The 20381-nt window shown below is 39.5% G+C and overlaps 1 protein-coding gene across 10 annotated transcripts in view; it reads left to right on the top strand.

The window, feature by feature from the left end:
* Positions 1 to 4324: 4324 nt before the first annotated feature.
* Positions 4325 to 20381, top strand: part of SSBP2 (single stranded DNA binding protein 2) — a 350060-nt gene continuing 334003 nt past the window's right edge. For 6 of the 10 annotated variants that reach the window (XR_011646098.1, XR_011646097.1, XM_071208813.1 and 3 more), the window contains exons 1-2: positions 4771 to 4991; positions 5765 to 5878. Coding sequence is in view for 8 of the 10 variants with exons in the window: in XM_071208813.1 (XP_071064914.1) it covers positions 4786 to 4991; positions 5765 to 5878 (320 nt within the window). In the remaining 2 variants the exon portion in view is untranslated. Of the gene's footprint in view, positions 4653 to 4770; positions 4992 to 5764; positions 5879 to 20381 lie in introns of those variants that run through there. The other 4 variants (XM_004455906.5, XM_012524234.4, XM_058275518.2 and 1 more) reach the window with 4 other exon arrangements.

Below are 20381 nucleotides of genomic sequence, written 5' to 3'. Positions count from 1 at the left end.
TAAATCAACACCAGTGTGTCAAATAATGTTAATCTGAGGCCCATTTTATTTATTATTCTGGTATATGTGACTTTGTTACATAGGATTATAGCTGCAAATGACTCTATTCATTCCATTATTTTGGTACATGGCATTGGAACAATTTGTGAATCTGAGCATATTGGTCTGTTCTGCCTGTGAATGAAGTTTCATAAGGTGGATTGAGTGACATACATCTCAGAGCTTGCTCACATTCCTCTGTGGAATAGTCACTTCTGAGAGAAAGAGGTGTGGCTTCATGGTCTGGGAACATGGAGTTCTTCTCTTGGAGCTACTTCTATTTGCTTTATGGATCAGGTCATGCTAAGCAATCTTTCTAGGACTCAGTTTACACCTTTTGAAAAGCTGTTTAGGAAACTCTAACTGAGGTACACTGAGTATTAAAGAAGGAATATCTATTAAATGTTTTGAAATGAAAAGTGATATGAGTGCAACTAATATGTTATTTTTGTAAATTAATTATTTTATGAAACAAATAATGGAACAGTTTTGTCCTTTAGAAAAATGGGCTCCAACCAAGAAAATTCATTTTAATGTTTAGTTTATTTTTATTTTTCTATATATTTTCTCTTTTAAGTGTTGTTATTTTTGTAGATTAACATGCAAATAATTACATTCATGATTAGCTTCCATTTAAACATAAAGAGGTAGTTTCTTTGTTCTATGAAACACAGGGACCTCTTTTCTGAGTTCCCATGTACTCTAAGAATGTAGACATTATTAACATTGCTTTAGAAGTAAAAATTAGGATCAAAGAAATATATAGTCAGTGGAGGGCTTGAACAGGGTGGTATAAGGAACTGCCCTTTTTAAAATGATAAAGACTTCCAAGAATAAAATGTAGGTTTTAGAAAGGGAAAATTGTGCATATGTGCCCCAAAAAAATGAAAAAAAAAAAAGTCCTAATGATAGTGTAATTGTTGTGTGTTCTGTATTTGGCTTAAGAAGTTTGAAAGAAAAAAAATATCAAACCCAAATACCCAATTCTGGTGGCTCAGCTGGTCAGCACCTCCCTACACAAAGTCTAGACCCCCAAGATTAATCAATCTTGTGCGTGAGGTTAAAAATACATTGTGATCCTTTACATTAAGGAGGTTTAAATTTCCCCTCTCTTCCTTTTTTAAAATCAAGACAAAACAATGGATCTCCAATTCTGTGTCTGGGATCTCAAATTTGGCTCAGAATTTGTGTTTCAAATCTCATTAATTACAATATTGGCCCCATGAGATACAGTTGCTGATGCAAAGAACACTCTTTGTACTCAAAATAATTTGAACAAGGGCAAGGAAGCATTTTATTTACATGTGTAAACATTAAGAGGAAAATAAAATAGAGATGGTTCAGGTAGCTGTTGAGATGTTTTCATGATAATTGATTTGATTACTTAAGCTTTAAGGTTACCACATATAGGAACAGTCACATTTTCACTTTGTGTATTTGTTGGATGATAAAATTCTTGTAAAGGTAACTCTGACATTAACTTGGCAAGTTCTGAACTAAGACCTTTTAGCATTTTATTCTTTCCAGACGCTAAGACCAAATTGTTCTGTATTCCATACCTTACTGTGCAGGTCTATAATTTATTTATTTTTGAAATATCAGAAAATATGCCAGTACCAAGAGGACTCTTCCGTATTTCAAATTTGGGTAAAAACCGACAAATGAATAAATTACGGCAGTAGATAGCAAACAGTCTCTCCATTTTTCCTTCGTTTTCTTCTCTTAGGAAATAGATTAAACAGTAGCTATTTGTGGATTTGTACTATAAGAACACAAGTGGTCATATGTTTTCATCCTATTAACAAGTTTTTTGGCTCAGTGGTGGAATACAAAGTCCACTGTAAAGACAACTGATTGACTTAGATCATGGTGATGTCCTTCTGCTATGCACAGCCACATCAGAGTTTCTCTAAGCTCTGATGGTGCCCATTGGTTGTCTTTAAATGGATACTCAAGAGCAGAAGTAAGCAGCTTTGGTTACCTATAAGAATCAGGTGGAACTTTTAAAAAAATACAGAGCCTGGGCCCATCCCCAGATTTCTAATGCAGTTAGTCTAGGGTGGGTTCCAAGACACTATTAATAAAGTACTCCTAAGGCAATTCTAATGTGTCAAACTGAGAACCACATCTAGAGAATCCCAACATCGCTGTTAAGAATATCTAATTTGCTTTTTTAATAGCAGTTCCAAGCCCACTCTTGGTTTTCAGTGGAAACCTTCCCTTATACCAACAGTGGAAGAGGGTGGGTCAGCAGCAGCCAGAGCTCTCTCCTTGACAACTTTCTTAGAGCAGCCGGTCATAGAGAGTGTTCTTTGAGTGATGGAGGTGTGAGATGCTAATAATTTTCTGGGTTAAAGCCCATGGAGGTATAAAATTGAACAACAAATGCCATAATACTAACTTCAAAGGTAGAGTCCATAAACAGTGGCAGCCTTATACACATTTGAGGATTTTGAGCAAAATTTCATCAAAAGAGAGAGGGTTACAGGATCACCTTCACGGGTCCCATTTCTTCAGGGTCCTTGAATGCAATGTCTCAAGCACCAAATTATTCTAGGTCATCAGAAACAGAAAGGAGAATTTCAGAGTTGGAAATGGCAAATTAATTCTCTTGGAAATTAATCTATGCAAGCCAATGGGAATTTTTTTTCACTTTCCTTATCTTTATTCTATTTGCTTTTTCTGAATTTCTGTCCTTTTACTAAAAGTGCTTTCATTTTTCTTATATCCTTGTATCATAATTATATCATTATTTTTGTCCTCTTTTGTGTATTCTAGTCTTCTTTTTTCTTTATATCTTACCTTTCCCCCCATTTTTTTCTTCCTTTTCCCGAGCACCAGTAGAGCAGGACGTTCCTCTTCATTTTCTGATCCTTTGATTTATGTTTGGTTGCCATCCCTGTTTCTCATTCTCTACCTCCCCATTTTTACTAAATGCCCTTCCTTAACCTTCTGTTGATGTTTTATTCCTATCACTTGCTGTCAATGCCCACACAAGCCCATTTCTTTCCATTCCGAATATTTCTGTATGTCAATGTGCATTTTTTATGATCGTACTACTAAAGGCATAAAGCTATACGTGAGGAATAGAAAGGTACCCTTCTCTGTCTGAATCCTATTTCCTCTCTCCTCCCATAGTGTTTTGTCTATTGATCCTTCTCAGATGTTTTCACAGTTCCACCCCTACCTGCACCCCTATTCCTGTCATCTCCATCTCTTCTTTTTTACCCCATTTGCACCCAGTCTGGTTTTACAGTCAAGGATCTTGGGCAAGATATAGGGTGGAGTTCCATTGGGAACCTGGTTGTGTGTGTCAGAAACTTTTGCACATTTACAGTAACGGGATTAGGGACTAATATTTTCGGGTAATCTTTGAGCTCAGGCACAGATTTGCACACTTTGGAACGCTGCTGGGCCCTAATCTGATAGCTAAGGATTGGGATGTCTTTTTAGGCCTTCTCTGGCTATTTCCATGCCAGGGGTCAGAACGAGTAGGCTTCGGCCAGCTAAGGCTGGAAAACCAGGCCAGGTGGGGATGCCCGGGGCCCTTTTCTTCATTGACAGATCTGGCAGGGGTGCTGACTTGGTGCTCAGCCGGGCTTCAGACGCGCAGGGGCCGGAGTAGGGGGCCACTGCGCCCCCAGGAGTCACCGCCTCATCTCTGGGGGAAGGCTCACCCCTTAGAGAGGAGCAGGGCGCTCTCCCGGGGCGCACGGCGCCGCCCCGGGAGCCTGGCGACGCCACCCCAGCGGCGCCGAGGGCCGGAGGCGCAGTCCCTCCCCAGGAGGGAAGGAGAGTTTCTCCCGGTCGTTCAGCCAGAAGGTCGAGGGAGCAGCGCGGGTGTCCCTCGCCAGTCGGCCCTCTGAGAGCAGGGCGAGGGCGACACCCCAGGGAGTGGGGCTGAGGGCGGCAGAGATCAGCCGTGGGTACCAGCGCGAGGCACAGGCAGGGGAGGAGCGGGAGAGGGGTCTGCTGGGAGCCCCCAGGGCGGCTGGGGCAGTAGGTCTGCCCGTGTACTCGGCAGGCGCCCCGAAGTCTGGGGCCGCCACGGCTCCAGCTCCGCCGGCTCCTGCCCGAGACTCCAGGCCGCACTTTCCCCTCCTCCCGGCGCCTTCTCTCCAGTGAGGAGCCGAGCGCGGGCGGCGCGGGGGGAGGGGCGGCGGCGGAGAGAACAGCCAGTTGTTTAAAATCCTTCTAGAGCAGTTTCTAATTCCCCCCTTGCGCCGGGGTTCGGAGGGGGGAGGGAGGAAGGAGAGCGGGAGGAGGGCGGAGAGCCGAGAGGGAAGAAGGGAGGGAGGAATTCGGGGAGGGAGGCAAGGAGGGAGGAGACTGCCGCTTAGGCTGTAGCCGCCACCGCGCGCTCCGAAGGGCCTGAGGGTGGGGGAGGCCTGTCAGTCTCTCGCGTTGCCTGGGCGAAGGGGGCGGCGCTTTGGCGTGGGGCGGCCAATAGTGGGGGTGGCTGCGTGGGTCGCCATGGGGACGGGGCTGTTCCCGGGGAGGCTGTGATGGGTTGACAGGTGCGTGACAGTGGGAGCTGCTCTCGGCACAAGCATGTACGGCAAAGGCAAGAGTAACAGCAACGCCGTCCCGTCCGACAGCCAGGCCCGGGAGAAGTAAGTGTCTCCGCTTCTCCCCCCCTCCGCCTTCACACGCGCGCACACCCCAGCACGCACTCGCACGGCTCACTCTACCTCGGCGGCATACAGACACACCGACACTCTCCGCCCGGGGAGAGCCGGGGGTGGGATGGCAGGGGGAGGGGTGCGCGAGGTGGGGGCGCGGGGCGCGGGGCGCGGCTGTTTCCCAGGAGGTGCTCGCGCGGGGCGGGCGGCCGCGGGGGCTGCCGGCGGGCAGGAGCGAGCGTGTCGGGGGCGACGACGGTGCTGGTGGCGAGGATGGAAACTTGTTTGGGTGATCGAGGGGAATAACCCGCGGGCTTCCCACCTCACAAAGTAACTTTAGAGCCGGGGTCCGCGGCTGCGGGGGCCCGGGGAGCCGCCGGGGGCCGCGGGGAGAGGGCGGCTGCGTCCGGGAGGGCGCGCGGGGACCTGTGGGTGTTGGAGGGGCGGGCTGGGGGCGGGCGGGGAGCGCGCGGGGCGCCGCGGCGGGGCGCGGGGGCCGGGCGCGGGGCCGCGGGCGCGGGGCGAGGCCGGGCCGGCGGAGTCGGGCGCGCGGAGGGCGGAAGCCGGGCGCGGAGCGGGGCCCCGCGGGGCGCGGAGACGCGCGCGGGGCGCGGAGGGCGTGTGCGGGTCCGGCGGGCGTCGGGGCTGTCCCCAGCGGAGCCGGGGGGCGCGGCGTGCGCTGCCCCGCGCCTCGCGGAGCCGGGCCGGGCCGGGTGGGCGCCGCCGAAGTTTAGGAGTCCGGCGAGGACCGCGTTTCCCGGGAGGGAAAGTGTGCCGGCGAGGAGCGGGATCCGCTGCAGGAGGCTGGCGCGGCCGCCTCGCGCCGCAGCCCCAACTCCGCGACGGCGGCGGCGGGAGAACTTTTTGTGGAGCCTGGCTGTCTCCTAAATGTCTGGGGGCCGCGGCGGGGCGCGCGGGGCGTCCCCGGGCGGGGGTCCTGGGGCGCGCGGAGGGGAAGTTGAGCGAGCGGCGCGGCCGGCGCGAGGGGGAAGGGCGCTCCGCCGTGGGGAGGGGGCGGTGGTCTGGAAAGGGGTCGGCGGGGAGGGGAGACGCGTTGAGGATGGGAGGAGTTTTTTGTCGGCGTTGGGGGGGGGGGGATACAGGTGTGCACTTCCGTGGGCGCTCGAGAGAAGACGGGAGAGCAAAGAGCCCCTCCCGACCCGGGATGCCACCGTCACGGCACACTGCGAAGCAGAGTTGTTTGCTGCTATTCTTATGTACGTGTAACGGTGACTTGGTTGTTACTAAAAATGAGAGCGAATAGTGACTGTGACCACTGAGGAAGAACCCCTCCTTTTTGTGCATCAGAACAGTGATTCCCAGTAACCACTTCAGCTCTGAGGGTCAGGTTTATCTGGTCATTGAAAGGGGGTTCAAGCCGGGGGAAAGGGTCTGAAAGCATCTCTCGAAAGGGACTTTGGTTACCTCTCGCAGAGCAATAGCTGCGTAAATAAAAACCGAAGGTGCAGACTACCGACTTTCCCTCCTTGCTTTAGGCAGTCTTGCCCTGAAAGTTTCTTGTGCCCTGGGGATGAGAACATTTCCTAATCTTCGTGTTCGCAGCAACACAATCAATTCTCATAGGATTTTTGGGGGTGGTAGGCCTTGATGTGACAAAACAAACAAAAATTAACGGAGATAATGTTTTTTTTCAGATATATTTTCTGAGGTGCATTTGGAATCTTGTTGCTGTGACAAGGCATATCTAAAAATCATAGGATTATAATCTGGCTAAGAAACAGAAGTTACTAGATTTGAAGTTTTGAAATAACATTTTAATTTGTGTGCATTAATTATTTGGTTGTAATTTCCCTAATAAAATAAAAACGCCTAAAGGAAGATGTTTTGCTCTTGTAGTATTAATAGTTATGGAATATATGGATTTCATATTTTTAGGATGAAGGAATTGAAATGTATTGATGCACAATCTTCTTTGTTTTGGGGTGGCTGAATTTGAGATAAAACTAATTTTGGATTTTAGCTGGGATCCCAGGCATGGGTGAACTTTGACTGAATCTAATCTGTATCCTGGTGATTTTGTAGATACATTGTTTAGTTTCTACGTTAAATAAGGAGGAAGTTACTTGCCATTTCTGTGGTCCCTTCCAGCTCTCTGAATTCTGATTCTATCATAACAAATAATTGCCACTCTTGCTGTCATGTTACCAAACTGAGCACCACAGTAACGTCTACTTTTGTGAGCAGTGATGAGGGTTCTGCTAGATGGTGCTATTTGATTTAAATACATTTCTTCCATTCATTATAATTGGCAGCAAGGTTTCTGGATTACCTTGGCATTTGAACTAAATATAGGTGAAACTTGTAGTGAATTTGACATGACTGTTCTGTGTTGTTGCATTAATTTCGAGGTGAATGTTGTTTGAATCTAAGAAACATTGAGGTAGTTTCTTGTTTATAGAATTCATTTAGTTTCATTTTGGTGGGAGACTTGACGGCTCATTTTCCCCTCTGTGTTTACTTGTGACTTTAATGACACTAATCTATAGTAACAGTGTAATAACTTACTGAAGTTGTCTTAAAATGGATGCCACCAGATTTTTAATTTCATTTTAGTTTAATTTTACCTGAGGAAATAATTCTCTTTTAGTAAGCAGTTAAAACAGCTTCCATTCTTAAAAAAAATCACAAATGGTTTTTGTTTTCAGTATAAAGTACACTTTAACAAGAAATATTCTGGAAAAAAAAGAGGCATTATTATAAATAATGGTATAGACATAAATTTAAAATCTTTGTCTTCTAATTTATTAAGAAATGTGTTTTCTGATGAGTCCATGGTGGACAACTGCCAGGTGCTTAACCTATTATCTTTTGTTTTCTCTTTCATTTCTCACTATATGGAATATTTGAAATTAATTTGTAAGTTTTACACAGTTTCTATAATTTCACTATACAGTTCAGAACATAAAGATGGCCAGGGTTTGGTTAACTATTTGTTTCGTTCTTTTAAACCAATCAAGTATATACAACAGTTTGAATTAGGCATCGTTATATAGATAGAGATCGAAAACGCTTGGAGAGAGGTGGGATGTTTGTGTAGAAACTTAATTCTGATCCTGTTAGGTCATTTCCCCCTTTAGCAATTCTCATGGCACCCTGTAGGTTTTCTTTGCAACACTGATCACAGCTGTACTTTAACTGTGTAATCGGTTGTTTAAATGCCTAGCTTCCCCTAAAGTGTAAGTTTCTTGAGAGCAGGGATGATACTTAAAATTTATTCTTTGAGGTATTCTTAACATTTTGGATAGTGCCTTCTTATGTGGAAAGTACTAAATGAATACTTGTTGAATAAATGAATATGTTAGACTCAGTTTTTCAAATGTGAACAACAGCAAAAAAATGTAATGACCTCCAAAATAAGGATTTGGAAGTTTGGGGTCCACATTCTCTAGCTTAGTTGTATTTCAGAAATATGTAATAACAGCAACAACACAACAGCAACTTTATTTTTGCTGTGCATGTGCCAGTATTTTGCATTTTCTCTAATTCTTTTAACAACCCTACATGATGGGGTGTTCTCCATTTGAAGAAATAAGGAAATTAAGACTGAATGGTTAAGAAATTTGCCCCGAAATCCACTGCTAGAAAATAGGAAAGTTGGGTTTCCAACACAGATCTCTCTAACTTTAGAACCTGTGGTTGAAGCTGAAAGACACATTTCTTAATATACTAGATTGCCTTCCTGATCTAGGATAGGATGCGATAGATTTGGGGAATAGTGCTATGTAATCAGATATAACAGACTAAAGATTTGATCAAATGTGCAATCTTGACTGTTGATCTACCATGATGCTTAATACTCTCCATTTTGACAGAAGATACATATGTGGTGGTGGGATGGCATAGGAATTTAAGGAGTGAAAGATGGAAGCCTAATAATGAAAAATCTTTGTTTCCTAAGATTTCTTTTTCCAGGAATTTTATTTGATTACCTAAGCACTGAAAGTAGATACAACAGTTGTGAACAGTTCCAATTTGAAATATTGCTGAATAGTACCAAACAGCACCATATACAGAATAACCTGAAAGTAGATGAGTAGTGACAGTAATTTTTCATTAACTAATTGGATCCTTTAAAATTCTGTAATAGCATAGGTAAATCTGCTGTAAAACAAAGTTGAACGAAAGGTACTTAGCACGTAGTATATAGTGACATTTATTAAGTATACTAATCAGAAACTACAGAAATCAAACTGTGTATTTCACCTAGGGCTTTGAGAAGTAACTTGGTTTTTAAATTGTGAATTTTTTAGTTGACTATACCAAGAAAGAAATACCATATGCTCATTTTTAAGTGGTTATAGTCTAATGAACATTTAAATAACCATATAAAAGAGAGAGCTTATAGGTATTAGTATCTACCAGTGTCAAACTTATTTCTCTCCCGTTTTTCCTATTAAGAAAGACCTCCTCCCCTCCAAAATTATAAACATTCCTTCTTCTTTCCTTTCTCAAGGAAAATAAACTTAAGGCAAGTGAAATAATGTGTTTCCAGAAACTTGTTTAACAAGCAGTTAATGCAATTCAAGATACCTTAAACTAATGAAGGAATACCTTCATGGGAATGAAATTTTCTGAGATATTAAATTGATTTTCTCCTTCTCAATCCCCAGGATGTTTCCTTGAGATTACTAAACAACTTCTGTTTAAAATGACATCTTAGCTGTGAGGGATTTATTTTCCATCATTTACAAGGAGTATTCTTTTGAAGGAACAAACCTAAAGAAAGAAAGAAAATGTTTAAGATATTGAGAGTTAAGTTTTAGTATTGTTTAACCAGAGATTTATTGTGACCCTTAGTATTAATATGTTGTATTTTTTTTCAGAGCTGCGAAAGAAAACAGACTCACACCTGTTGGGCCCATCTATATTAAAGATTTATTCTCACACTTTAAAAACGAGTTTGCTACTTAAATCTAGTTCAGCATGAAAAAAATTAATTATATTTTAGTTGCTGTGTAGTAGTGGACTTAATCTTACTAGATTAATAGAATTGTTTTGTTTTAAAATTAGAATATATTTGGTGGGGCAGAAAATAGAATTGTTTTGTTTTAAAATTAGAATATATTCGGTGGGGCAGTGGTTGGAAAACCCAGCCTATAGTTTATTAACATTTCACTTTGAGAAATTAGAATTGGGCATGACATTTGGGAAAAAAAACATTTTAAATTTAGAATTCTTCCATTGAAACCACAATTATACATTAGTAAAGGACATAGGACTGAGTACTGAAATACTGGTCCCAAAGATGTGTTCATGCTGGGAATATATAATTTTAAAATAACAAATGAAAATAATTATAATTTCTTTTGTAATACATGGGAATATTTTCTATTGTGTGTACATTATTGCTTTAACATTTTTGTGGGAATGAGAGAAAAATAATGACGTTTTATTTAGTTATATGTAAGCCTCCTTAAATATATGCTAATACAACTTGTATTAATAATTTTTTTCCCAAAGGATGGACCTAAAATAGCATTAAAGCTATGGAGTAAGATATATTTTTTAATATCTGAAGAGTGGAACAAAAATTAAGTGGTTATATTCAGATTTTAAACTTTGTTGATCAGACTTTGTGTATATTTTACATATGTAACATATGTATTCAGGTAACATTTTAACATATATATACTTAACGTAAAAGTAGGATGGTTAGAGTTCACTATTATACCAAAGCCTCCAGTGTACTTACAGAAGGTGACCCAGAGGTTGGTCCTCCAGGATTTATCTAGTACTTGTTTTCAGTAATGTCTAGTAATGTTAAATAGTAGAGGCTGTTCTTACCTTCCCCAAACTATACATCTTAGTCACTGTTTGAGGACATTGAAAAACAGGTGGAAGGTGGACCACCCAGGGAAGAATCGGTTTTTCCAGGTAATTTTTACTCGCTGTGCAGGCCGCCCAAATTTATGATTGATCATAATGGGTCCCACTGGTTGGTTATCATGGGTAAATGGTAATTTTTTGACAGAGTAGATGAATATTTAAGGATTTATAAAAAGTTGAGCTTATGATATTCTTGTAATGTTGACAGGACCAAAAATATTACCTGGACAGAATAGCCTGGGCAACCCCAGAGCAATGAATGAATTAATATTCGTTTGTAGTTGGTAAACTTTGTCATTTCTTTAGGAATGACAAAACCATTCTTATATTTTACTTCAAAATTTTTGATTTTTATATTTTTATTTAGGACTCAAAACAGCTTTTAGACAGTAATGTGCCATCATAACATTTTAAATCACAGTTCATCAAGAGTAAACTTGAACCAATGACCTGGCATGCTCCATTTTTGCTCTTCTATATTAATTTTGCTTCATAAGCATAATGTCAGACAAGTAGTTCAGCACAGAGACTATTGTAGAGACTGAAGTATAGCACTTTGCTCTTTTTTCCTATTTTAAGGAAATTGTAATTGTAGGTATTAAAAACTAGGTTTAATTACTAATTTTGTTTTAATTAATTAGTATAATCTAAGCCATTTTAAAATACTGATGAAATATTTGAGAAGACAAGAATATTCAACTGTAGCCTTTTTCTTCTCTAATAAATGAAAATTTATATGTATCTCTAATAAATGAAAATTTATATGTATATGTATCTGCCCATATAAATTAAGAGAGGGATTGATGCCAAAAAATATGCTCTCACCTGAAATTAATACGGTTATTTTTCTTCAGTGATTCGATATTTGCCTTGATTCTTCTTTCATTTACCTACTTAAAATTTGCGAAATGACCAAAAGCTATTTTATTGATGGAAGAAAGATGGATAAATGAATTGGCCTGTTAAAAGGGATTTTAACTAAGCAAAATTAAATAAACGGTTTTGTAAAATAACAAACTCCTAAAATACTGTATGAAGGAAGAGTTTGGGGAATTTTGTCATAGGAAGTTATTGTTTAATGGTAACTATAGCAGCAATATTATTATTTGAGTATTTTGTTTATATTTGGCACTTTACTTGCCCTGTCTCTTTTAATTCCCTAAAGAATCTAGTAGGCTGTAGTTACTATTTTCTCTTAATATTGCAGAACAAACAGAGGCTTAAGAGTTTATCATACTTTTGTCTTCAGGTATCAAAACAGGAGATTAAAAAAAGGCTTAATTGATCGAGGTTTAAAAATAAATCTCACATAGCAGGATGTCTGGAGGAGGTAGTTTTCAGAGTTGATTCACTGAACCAAGAACATCAGAGTTTGGGATCAGTTTCTCTGCGATTCTCTTGGTCTTTGTTTCATGAATGCAGTATGGCTGCATTAGGCTCCAAGCATTACTTTCTCACAACTCAGTGTAAAGTTGGAAAGAAGGACAGGTTTTCCTTCTTCGTATCTCATCAGTCAGGGAGGAAAAAGTTTTCTTAAAGTTGCTTAGCTCATACCCTGTTTTGTCTTTTGGTGAGAGCTGTCCAGTGTCAAAGGTAATGATGGGATTACCATACTTGGTTTGAAGTAGGCATTGTTCATCTGGGAACATTGCTCCCCTTTACTTCAACTTGATAAACAAAACTGGGGCTCTTTAGCAAGAAGATGTATTTTGGGATTATGGGGGGGACTAAAATGGGTCCCAGCTATCATGGAACTTACTTTCAAGTTGGAAGGAGAAACATAATAATAAAGAAGAAAATAAATCTCAAATAATCATGAATGCTATAGAAGTAATAACATAGGGTAATGTAATATAGAAAGTGGCTGAAGGTACAGTTGATTGGGTAGTTAGGGAAGGCTCTTTGAGGAAGAGACATTTAAGCAGATACCTGAGTAATACTGAAAGACCCAGTCTTGAAAAGACTTGAGGTTCAAGTTTTTCTGGCAGAGGGAATAGATCTCAGCGGTTACAGTTGAGAAAACCTCTCAGCATCAGCATTATTGCTCAAAAATACTTAAATATGAGTCAAACTTTGGATGAGAAGCTATGCTTCCTGAAGACTGGTTTTGGTTTTTACTGAGAAATTGGGTGGTGGGTCCAGCTTACCTGGGTCTCTCTAGATAATAGGGTTAATTATTGCTTATTTCCCAAACCCCAGGGGTACAGTTGTCCTGGGCATGAGGACAGTGGGGCATATGGCTTTTTCAATGATGTTGATGATAGAAATAGCTAAGATTTATGGAGCACTTAAAGCCTAATGGGTTGACAAAGAATGGTACAGCTGGCATAATTATTTCTCCTAAACCTCCCAGACTGAGTTAAGCCCTCTTACTCAGTGCTCTCATAGCAACCTTTATTTTTCCTTTTTCACATCTGTCATGAAAAATGAATTATTTTTGTGTTTATGTGATGTTTTGATTAATGTCTCATCTTCCTGTCAGATAGTAAGCCTCATGGAGACAAGGACTGAGATGTCTTCTTCACCATTGTATCCCACTGCTTAGCACAAAGCCTGGAATTATGATTACATATTTGTGGAATAAATGAATGAAGGATGTAACTTGTTATAAATATGTCACAAGAGGATATCACTGTATCTAGCTCATTTCCAATACTTGGTACCAGAATTAATATGTAATTGCTAAAGAAGAGTTATCTAAAGTATAGGCGTCTTGTAGTCTTTCTCTTGAATTTTGTGACGACAGGAGATTACCTAGTTTATTACTATGAAATGTGTGTATATTTTCAATATGAATGTTTGATAAAATAATCTCCTTTTCTCTGTTGAAACACATTTAATAATATAAATGAAAGTCGTCCTTTATAACTTTCTAAGTATTTAACATACCTTATACTTAAGCCTTACAGTCATTCTGTGAGATAGATGGTATCCCCATTGATTACTGAGATCTATAAATGGAAATTTACTTTACTCAACCAAGACCATACAGCTAATAAGGGGCAGAGCTGAGCCATGTTTACATTCTTTTGGTTCCGAGGTCAGTGTCCCTGTCATTATACTACAGCTGCCTTTTTTAGATGAGAGTCATAAATGTTTCAAAAGGTTTAGTTATGGATCTGATTCAACAGGGAATCATGGATTATAGTTAAAAGTTGATGTTAGTACTTTGATTACTTGAAAAGTATTGTCACAGTGTGAGTTAAACACAATCCTGTGCAATTACTGAATTCGTTAAGTGCCACATAATAAGCAGAATATGATTTTTGTTTGAAGTCTTTATGCTTTTGTTATATAAATGGATTTGCATGAGATTTAGGTTAGTTTTGGTTTTCTAATTTATGTGAAAGTTTAGGCCAGCATTGATCAATGAACTTTTCTTTTGCCAATTAACTTGAATTTGGAGTGTAGGGGTAGGGAGTTCTTCTCATGGTTCTCCAAAAAGGGAGGGAAAGTCTCTTGAGATGGTTTATTGAGAGAGTATTCTTTTCTGACTTAAGCCTTACAGCAACTTAAAGTAGATGTAATCCTCATTTTATATATGGGGAAACTGACTCTTGGAGAGGTTATATACCTTGTTCAAGTCTACACAGTAAGTTGTGTAGTTTGCTTTTAGAGTTAGGTTTCTGACTCCGGTGCTCGTTTTTAACTACTTTGCCTCCTTATGTCTAATTGCTTAACAAGGAAAAGAAAAGGTAATGGGAGTTGTAAGGGGATACTTGGATAATTCTTTTTACATCTACCTACCATTTTTAGTTGGGGTGTGGGGCAACAGAGAAGAAAGAGATAAAGGAAAGATTAGAAGTAGCTCTCAACTGCTAAAAGGTTGGACAGGATAATAGGCACCAAAGGTACTCCCCAAGTAGTTCTGAATTCTTTAGCAGGTACTGAGATTTAACATCTTGGATGTAATGCTTCTCAGAGAGAAAGATGCCAATTAGGAGCTCAAGGGATAATTTCAGGTAGAGCTGTTTTCTCATTCTTTCTGTATCTAGAGGCAAAATAAGTTGGCATAAGTTACTTCACTTTGTAAACTTTGGAGTCAGAAATAAATAGAAAAGGACTATGTAATGTCTAGGAAAAACCTTCTAATTATGAATCCCCTGTAACTTATTGTCTCTTCACCAAGCATATGGCCTGTTGGTTTTTTGTTTGTTTTTGGCCTATGGCATCTGGAAAGTTCCATGTGGTCCAGGAGCAATAGTGCAACCATATTGAGGCTATTACCTAGTAATTTCTATAGTACCAGTGATTAGAATAAATAGAAACAGTTCCATGTGCTCTTTGTCATTTATAATTGAATTAAAATTATATGCCAATTACACTTTATCATTGTATTTAAGCAATATCTATTAGGGAGCTATTAAAGTATTTCAATAAGCATTTTTTAAAAATCCTGAATTTTGTATTCAATTTTAATTAATTCAGTTACAACAAATATTGTAATGGGAAAACTCACATGAGATTTTTACCATCAAATACATACACATATACACATATATGTATGTGTGTATATATTGGGAATAGTTTTCAGGTAACATTTCATCTTGGGAAACGACTTCTTCATTTTTAATTCAAATGGATACTAGATCATTTACGTAAGTTTATGTAAATTGGGCTTATAAATTCAGGGCCAGATGATTAGGATATAGGCAAGTGTTTACCAAAACATTAAGGGCTGTTGATGCTTTTCTGCAAGATGGGGTGTATCATTGACCTGAGAACTGATAATACAAGTACTGGCAAAAATGCTGCTAGTTAACAAGATGTTTTTGTGTTTGTATTAGTCAGGTCCCCAGCAGGAAACAGATGGCTCCCATAAAGGGATAATTGAAGAGAGCTTAATGAAGGTATGTGCAGGATTAAAATCAGCAAGGATGGAGAAACACCCAGGGACCAGCAATAAGGGACGCCTTATCACCTATAAGTTTGAAGGAGCAAGAGAGAGCACTTACCAGGTTCTGGTGAGAGCTGTAGTTGTTGGAGAAGGGCCAGCCTCCTGGAGCAAAGGTTATATGAAGAGGACTATAGTCGCTATCAAATGCTTCTGATGGGGAGACGTGGGAGGCTTGGTAGTGAGGAGGTCTTGGTCTTCTTTCTTCTCCTGCTCTTGGGTCTGCTCATTCCTCTGTCTTTTGAACTTGACTGGGAACTGGAGGGCAAGGGAGCCTAGGCAAGGGAGCCTAGGCCAGGGCGTAAGGTCTGTGGAGGTTGACATCCTAGTTCACAGCAGGGCAGAAAGGACTGAGAGAGAAAGGTAGATCTGGAGAGGAAATGGAAAACATCTAGCACAGTGTTTAATTCTTAATTAAAAAAAAAAAAATTGAAACAAGTCTCCCAGTTCTTTGTACAGAATGGTCTAAGAAAACAGCTTTCTAAAAAGTTGGTTTTTGTCAAAGTAGCATTTACAAATGCTTTTAAAACTTGTTTATAATAGTATAAATTCATATAAATTTTATAAGCTGGTGATCATTTTCATCCTTTTTACTGCTCCTTTATTCGTTTAAGAAATATTAGTTGTCTATTATATGTTAGCCAGTCAGATCTAATAACAAAGTAGTCTCTGCTCTCCAGGAGCTCACTATCCATAGTTGACCCATTCTCAGCAAGTGTACAGAGAGAGTTACTCTGTTCTCCTAGAAGTAGCAGGTAAGAGTAGAGTAACAAGTATTATAATGGCTATGTAGAATGTGCTACTGAGAGTTCTGGAAAAGTTCATGGAATTCACCTAGGGCTGTAGAAGTATCGGAAGGTGTTTCTAAGAGGATATATATTGAAGGCAAATAAGGCATTTGCCAGGTTGGGAGGAGGGGCAAGTAAAGAGTTTTCAAAGGAGAGAGAGAAGCGTGTCAGGAACATGGGGGATTTAAAGAATATGGTATATTTGGAGAACTGCAAGGAAGTTGTTAGGGATGGATGTTCTATAGAGGATAAGTTTGGCAAGTTAAACAGTAACAATTTCAAGAATGGCCTTGAATGTCAGTTTGATTTGGGACAAATTGATAAGAAATATTAAGCAGAAAAGTGACATCATCTGAGGTGCCTTTTAGAAGAATCATTCTGGAACCAATATGGAGGGTGGGGCCAAGAGAGAATGATTCATTATGAAGTTCTTGAGAAGCTGTAATAATAGCTGCTTATGTTCTCATTTTCAACATCACTGGTGGTACAGTAGATATTTTAGATGTAGAACAGACAGGATTTGGTGGCCTAAATATGAAAAACCAAGATTTTTTAAGTGACTGTAATTGCGGGTAGACGTTTCAGTCATAGACTTTGAGGGAATAGAGGAGGGAATACGAAAATACAGGTAGGCTTAATGCTGAAGATGATGAGCCCGGTCTGAGGTGCCATTCAGATGTAAAGACGGAATAGTTTGGGAGGAATTGGATATATGGTTCTTGAGCTCAGAGAAGTCTAGGATGGAGATGGGAATTAAGATGGGTTAGGGAAAGAGGAGTAACATTTGTAAGCATTAAGTTGCCTGTGTTTCAATCATTATGCCAGGAATTTTATATATTTTATTTTCTTCCCTACAGTGCTATTAAGTATGTATTACCATCTCTATTTTGCTGATGAGGAGTCTAAGTCTTTTAAGAGGATAAATAATTTAGCCAATATTCAAGTCAGAGCTGGAATAAGAACTCAGGTTCACTTATTCTTTTTTCCTTTAAAAAAAAGTAACTATTGAAATATGATATTCATTCAGAAAACTTCACATCAGTGTATAGCTTGATGAATTTTCACAAACTGAACTCATCAATGTAAACATTGTCAGGAAAGAATATTATCAGCATTCCAGAAGCCTCTCACATGACTGCCCCCAGTTGACTTTTAACAGCACAGGTTAGTTTAACTGTTTCTGCCTCTTATATATGGCCCACTTTCTTTGCATTGTATACCATTTGAAGCTGTGAGATGGGAGTGAAGCTCTTTTTCATGGGTATGTTGGGAGAGAGGGAATATGTGATGAGATCAAAGACAGAACTGGGGAACATTTAAGGTGTAGATTTGGGATTGAGACTGAAAAGGGACACCAGAGATGTGAACAAACCTGTAAGGAATTGCTATTACAGAAGTCAAGGAAGGGAAGTTTAGAGAGTAGAGCTGTGGTTTACCATGCCAAATGTAGTAAAATGAATGAGGAGGTTAAACAAAGTCTGAAAATGGCCCTTGGATTTTTAAATTAAGGTATCATCTGGGACCTGAGGGAGAAAAGTGTCAGTGGAGTGACTGAACCCAAGCTAGAATGCTGTTATTTGAGGAGTGAATATAGGTGAGGGAGAGGAGACATCAAATGTGGACAACATGCACTTGAGAAAGGAAGAACAGAAGACTAGAAGGCTTATAGATCTTTCACTTTAGGGATTTTTCAGGGGTCTCAGTTGGGGGACTCTGGTTTTATCATTTAGTAAAAAGGTTTTATCACCTGCTATGGACTGGTTTACTTATAAAGGATGGTGATATCTGGATGTCATCAGGGACATAGAAGGGAAAGGAAGTAGGTAAAGTGGTTTTATCTTTGGTATGTAGGCTTTGAAGGTGAGTGTGAGTATGTGAATTCTTAAAAGGGATTTTTAGGGTGGGATCAGATGCTTTGGTGGGGTTACATTGCTTGCTTTTGTCAACTGATTTTTAAAAGCCTTTTTGAATCTTAGGAGGTAATGATTAGAATAAAGGGATCATTTCCACAGGATCACTGGGAAATGACTGGTAGAGGTAAGAAAATTAAATGTTTCTTCCTGTGGCTACGAACCTCTAGGTATCTAGCCTTTAAAGCAGAAGTTTGCAGGAAAAAATAGATTTTAAAATCTTCCCTTGTTAACAAATGCCAACCCTTTCCCATTCATTTCTATTTTTAAAATTGTAGAAGGTCCAAATGAGAATACTTGAGGAAAACCTTTATTTACAGGCACAAGTGAGTTCATTTGATTAATTTACTAGTACTCTTCAGAAATGCTTTTTATTACTTAATAAATATTCATAGTAGGAAAATTAGAAACTACAGATAAGCAAAAAGAAGAAAATATAACCTTCTCAGACTTTTATCTTTATCCATAAATGCATGTAAAGTTTTTTATATTATTTAATAAGAAAAATATCAAAGCGAGTTGACCAAAAAGCACCTTTTTAAACCAAAGAAAGGAAGGCAATAAAAAGATAACAGTTGTGAGCATTTATTATTTTCCAAGTTCCCAACAAATCCCTCCCTCAAAAATAAAAGTTAAAAAAATGCCTTGTAAATTTATTTTATTTAAATTAAATACTTATCAAGAACCTGGTCTGTGCCAGGCACTGTACAGGGCAGTGGGGATTTAACAGTGAACAGGATAACCCCTGCCAGAGACGTAAACAGGGCTTTTGGCATGGGGAACAGTTTGTGCTCGTGAGAAGTCCAGAAGTGAGAGAGAAAGAAACAGAAAATTCAGTAGTGCTGTAATATGTGTGTGTTGGGAGAGGATTTATTTGGAGAGGTAGTAGAGGCTGCAGAGATAAGCAATGGCTAGTTCTTGAAAGCCAGGATGAGAATTCTGAATTCATCCTGAGGTCAGTGGAGCCCTTAGGTGTGTAAGCAGGAAAGTGACTTGATCACAGTTCAATTTCTACCATTCTGAAAACAGGAAACAAATAATATGAGATGTTAAAAAATATCAATTCCATTTTACTCAGATGTAATAAAGCACAGATTTGTTGTTTGTAACAGGGCAAGCTTAAGCTCAGAGGAAAGCAAATGGCATATAGAAAGACAAAGTATGATTTATTGATATTCTCTTTTTAGCTAATCTTCCTTATGATCACATTTATCATATTTATCAGTGTATCCCTGTCAGTAGTGAAGTTTACAAAGTATTATATGAATTATCAGTTGTAAAACACTGATTCTTTACCAAAAATTGTTTTATTATTTGAAAGTATATATGTATTTTACGATTTATATTACTTATTTATCCGGCCCCCCCTTGCCGCTGCTTGCTCTCTGCTCTGTGTGTCCATTCACTGCGCGTTGTTCTGTGTCCGTGCGTCTCCCTTTGCTGCTTTATCTTGCTGCACCAGCTCTCCACGGGCACGGGCCATCAGCTTGCGGGCCGTCAGCTCTCCGCGGGCATGGATCAGCTTGCCTTCACTGGGTTTGCATCCCAGGGCCTCCCATTTGGTAGACTGGAGCCCAGTCGATTGAGCCACATCTGCTTCCCATGTAAAAGTATATTTAAATTTAAAATTTAAAGGTATAAGTACTATGTAGTATGTCAATAGCTTATTTACATAAATCTCATAACTGGTTTTCAAATAAAACTGACAGGATTAGGATAGACATTTATTTTTTGTTATAGAGTTATAAATGATGTAATAAATGAACTTTTATCAATATATATTTAATATTTGCAACATCAAGCATGAGGTGAATTAACTAAAGTTTACAACTATTGCTGTTCTAAGCAAAATTCGTCAGTACTTTAATTTGATCATTAATTAAGCATCCTTATATTCATTTAAAATCAACAATGAGGAGCATATGCAGGTCAATTTGATTTTTCTCTTGGGAACTTGAGTAAAGTGGCATTTATTTGAAGAATTTTCCAAAAAGGGCAATGGTCTTGGTAATGTAAAATAACTGTAAAATAACCAGTTATTGATAGGAGGGATGGTGATAACTGGCTTAAGAGTATAACATACCATCTTTAAATGTTCTTCCTAATAAATATTCCTTAAATATAGAAAAATCTTTTTGCTTAATAAATTTGTGAGGCTTTATAAGTTAATTTTCTTTTGCTTATTGGCTATTAGCATACGGTGAGTGTTGGGAATTTGCTTATGATCTGTATATATTGTCATTTATTTTGCTTGTCCTTTTAGCAAGGCTAGGAGATTTGA

The sequence above is a fragment of the Dasypus novemcinctus genome, chromosome 2 (genome assembly GCF_030445035.2).
Source record: "Dasypus novemcinctus isolate mDasNov1 chromosome 2, mDasNov1.1.hap2, whole genome shotgun sequence".
NCBI classification, from domain to species: domain Eukaryota; kingdom Metazoa; phylum Chordata; class Mammalia; order Cingulata; family Dasypodidae; genus Dasypus; species Dasypus novemcinctus.
Note: the sequence above shows the minus strand (reverse complement) of the source record. Positions and strands in the feature narration are given on the sequence as shown.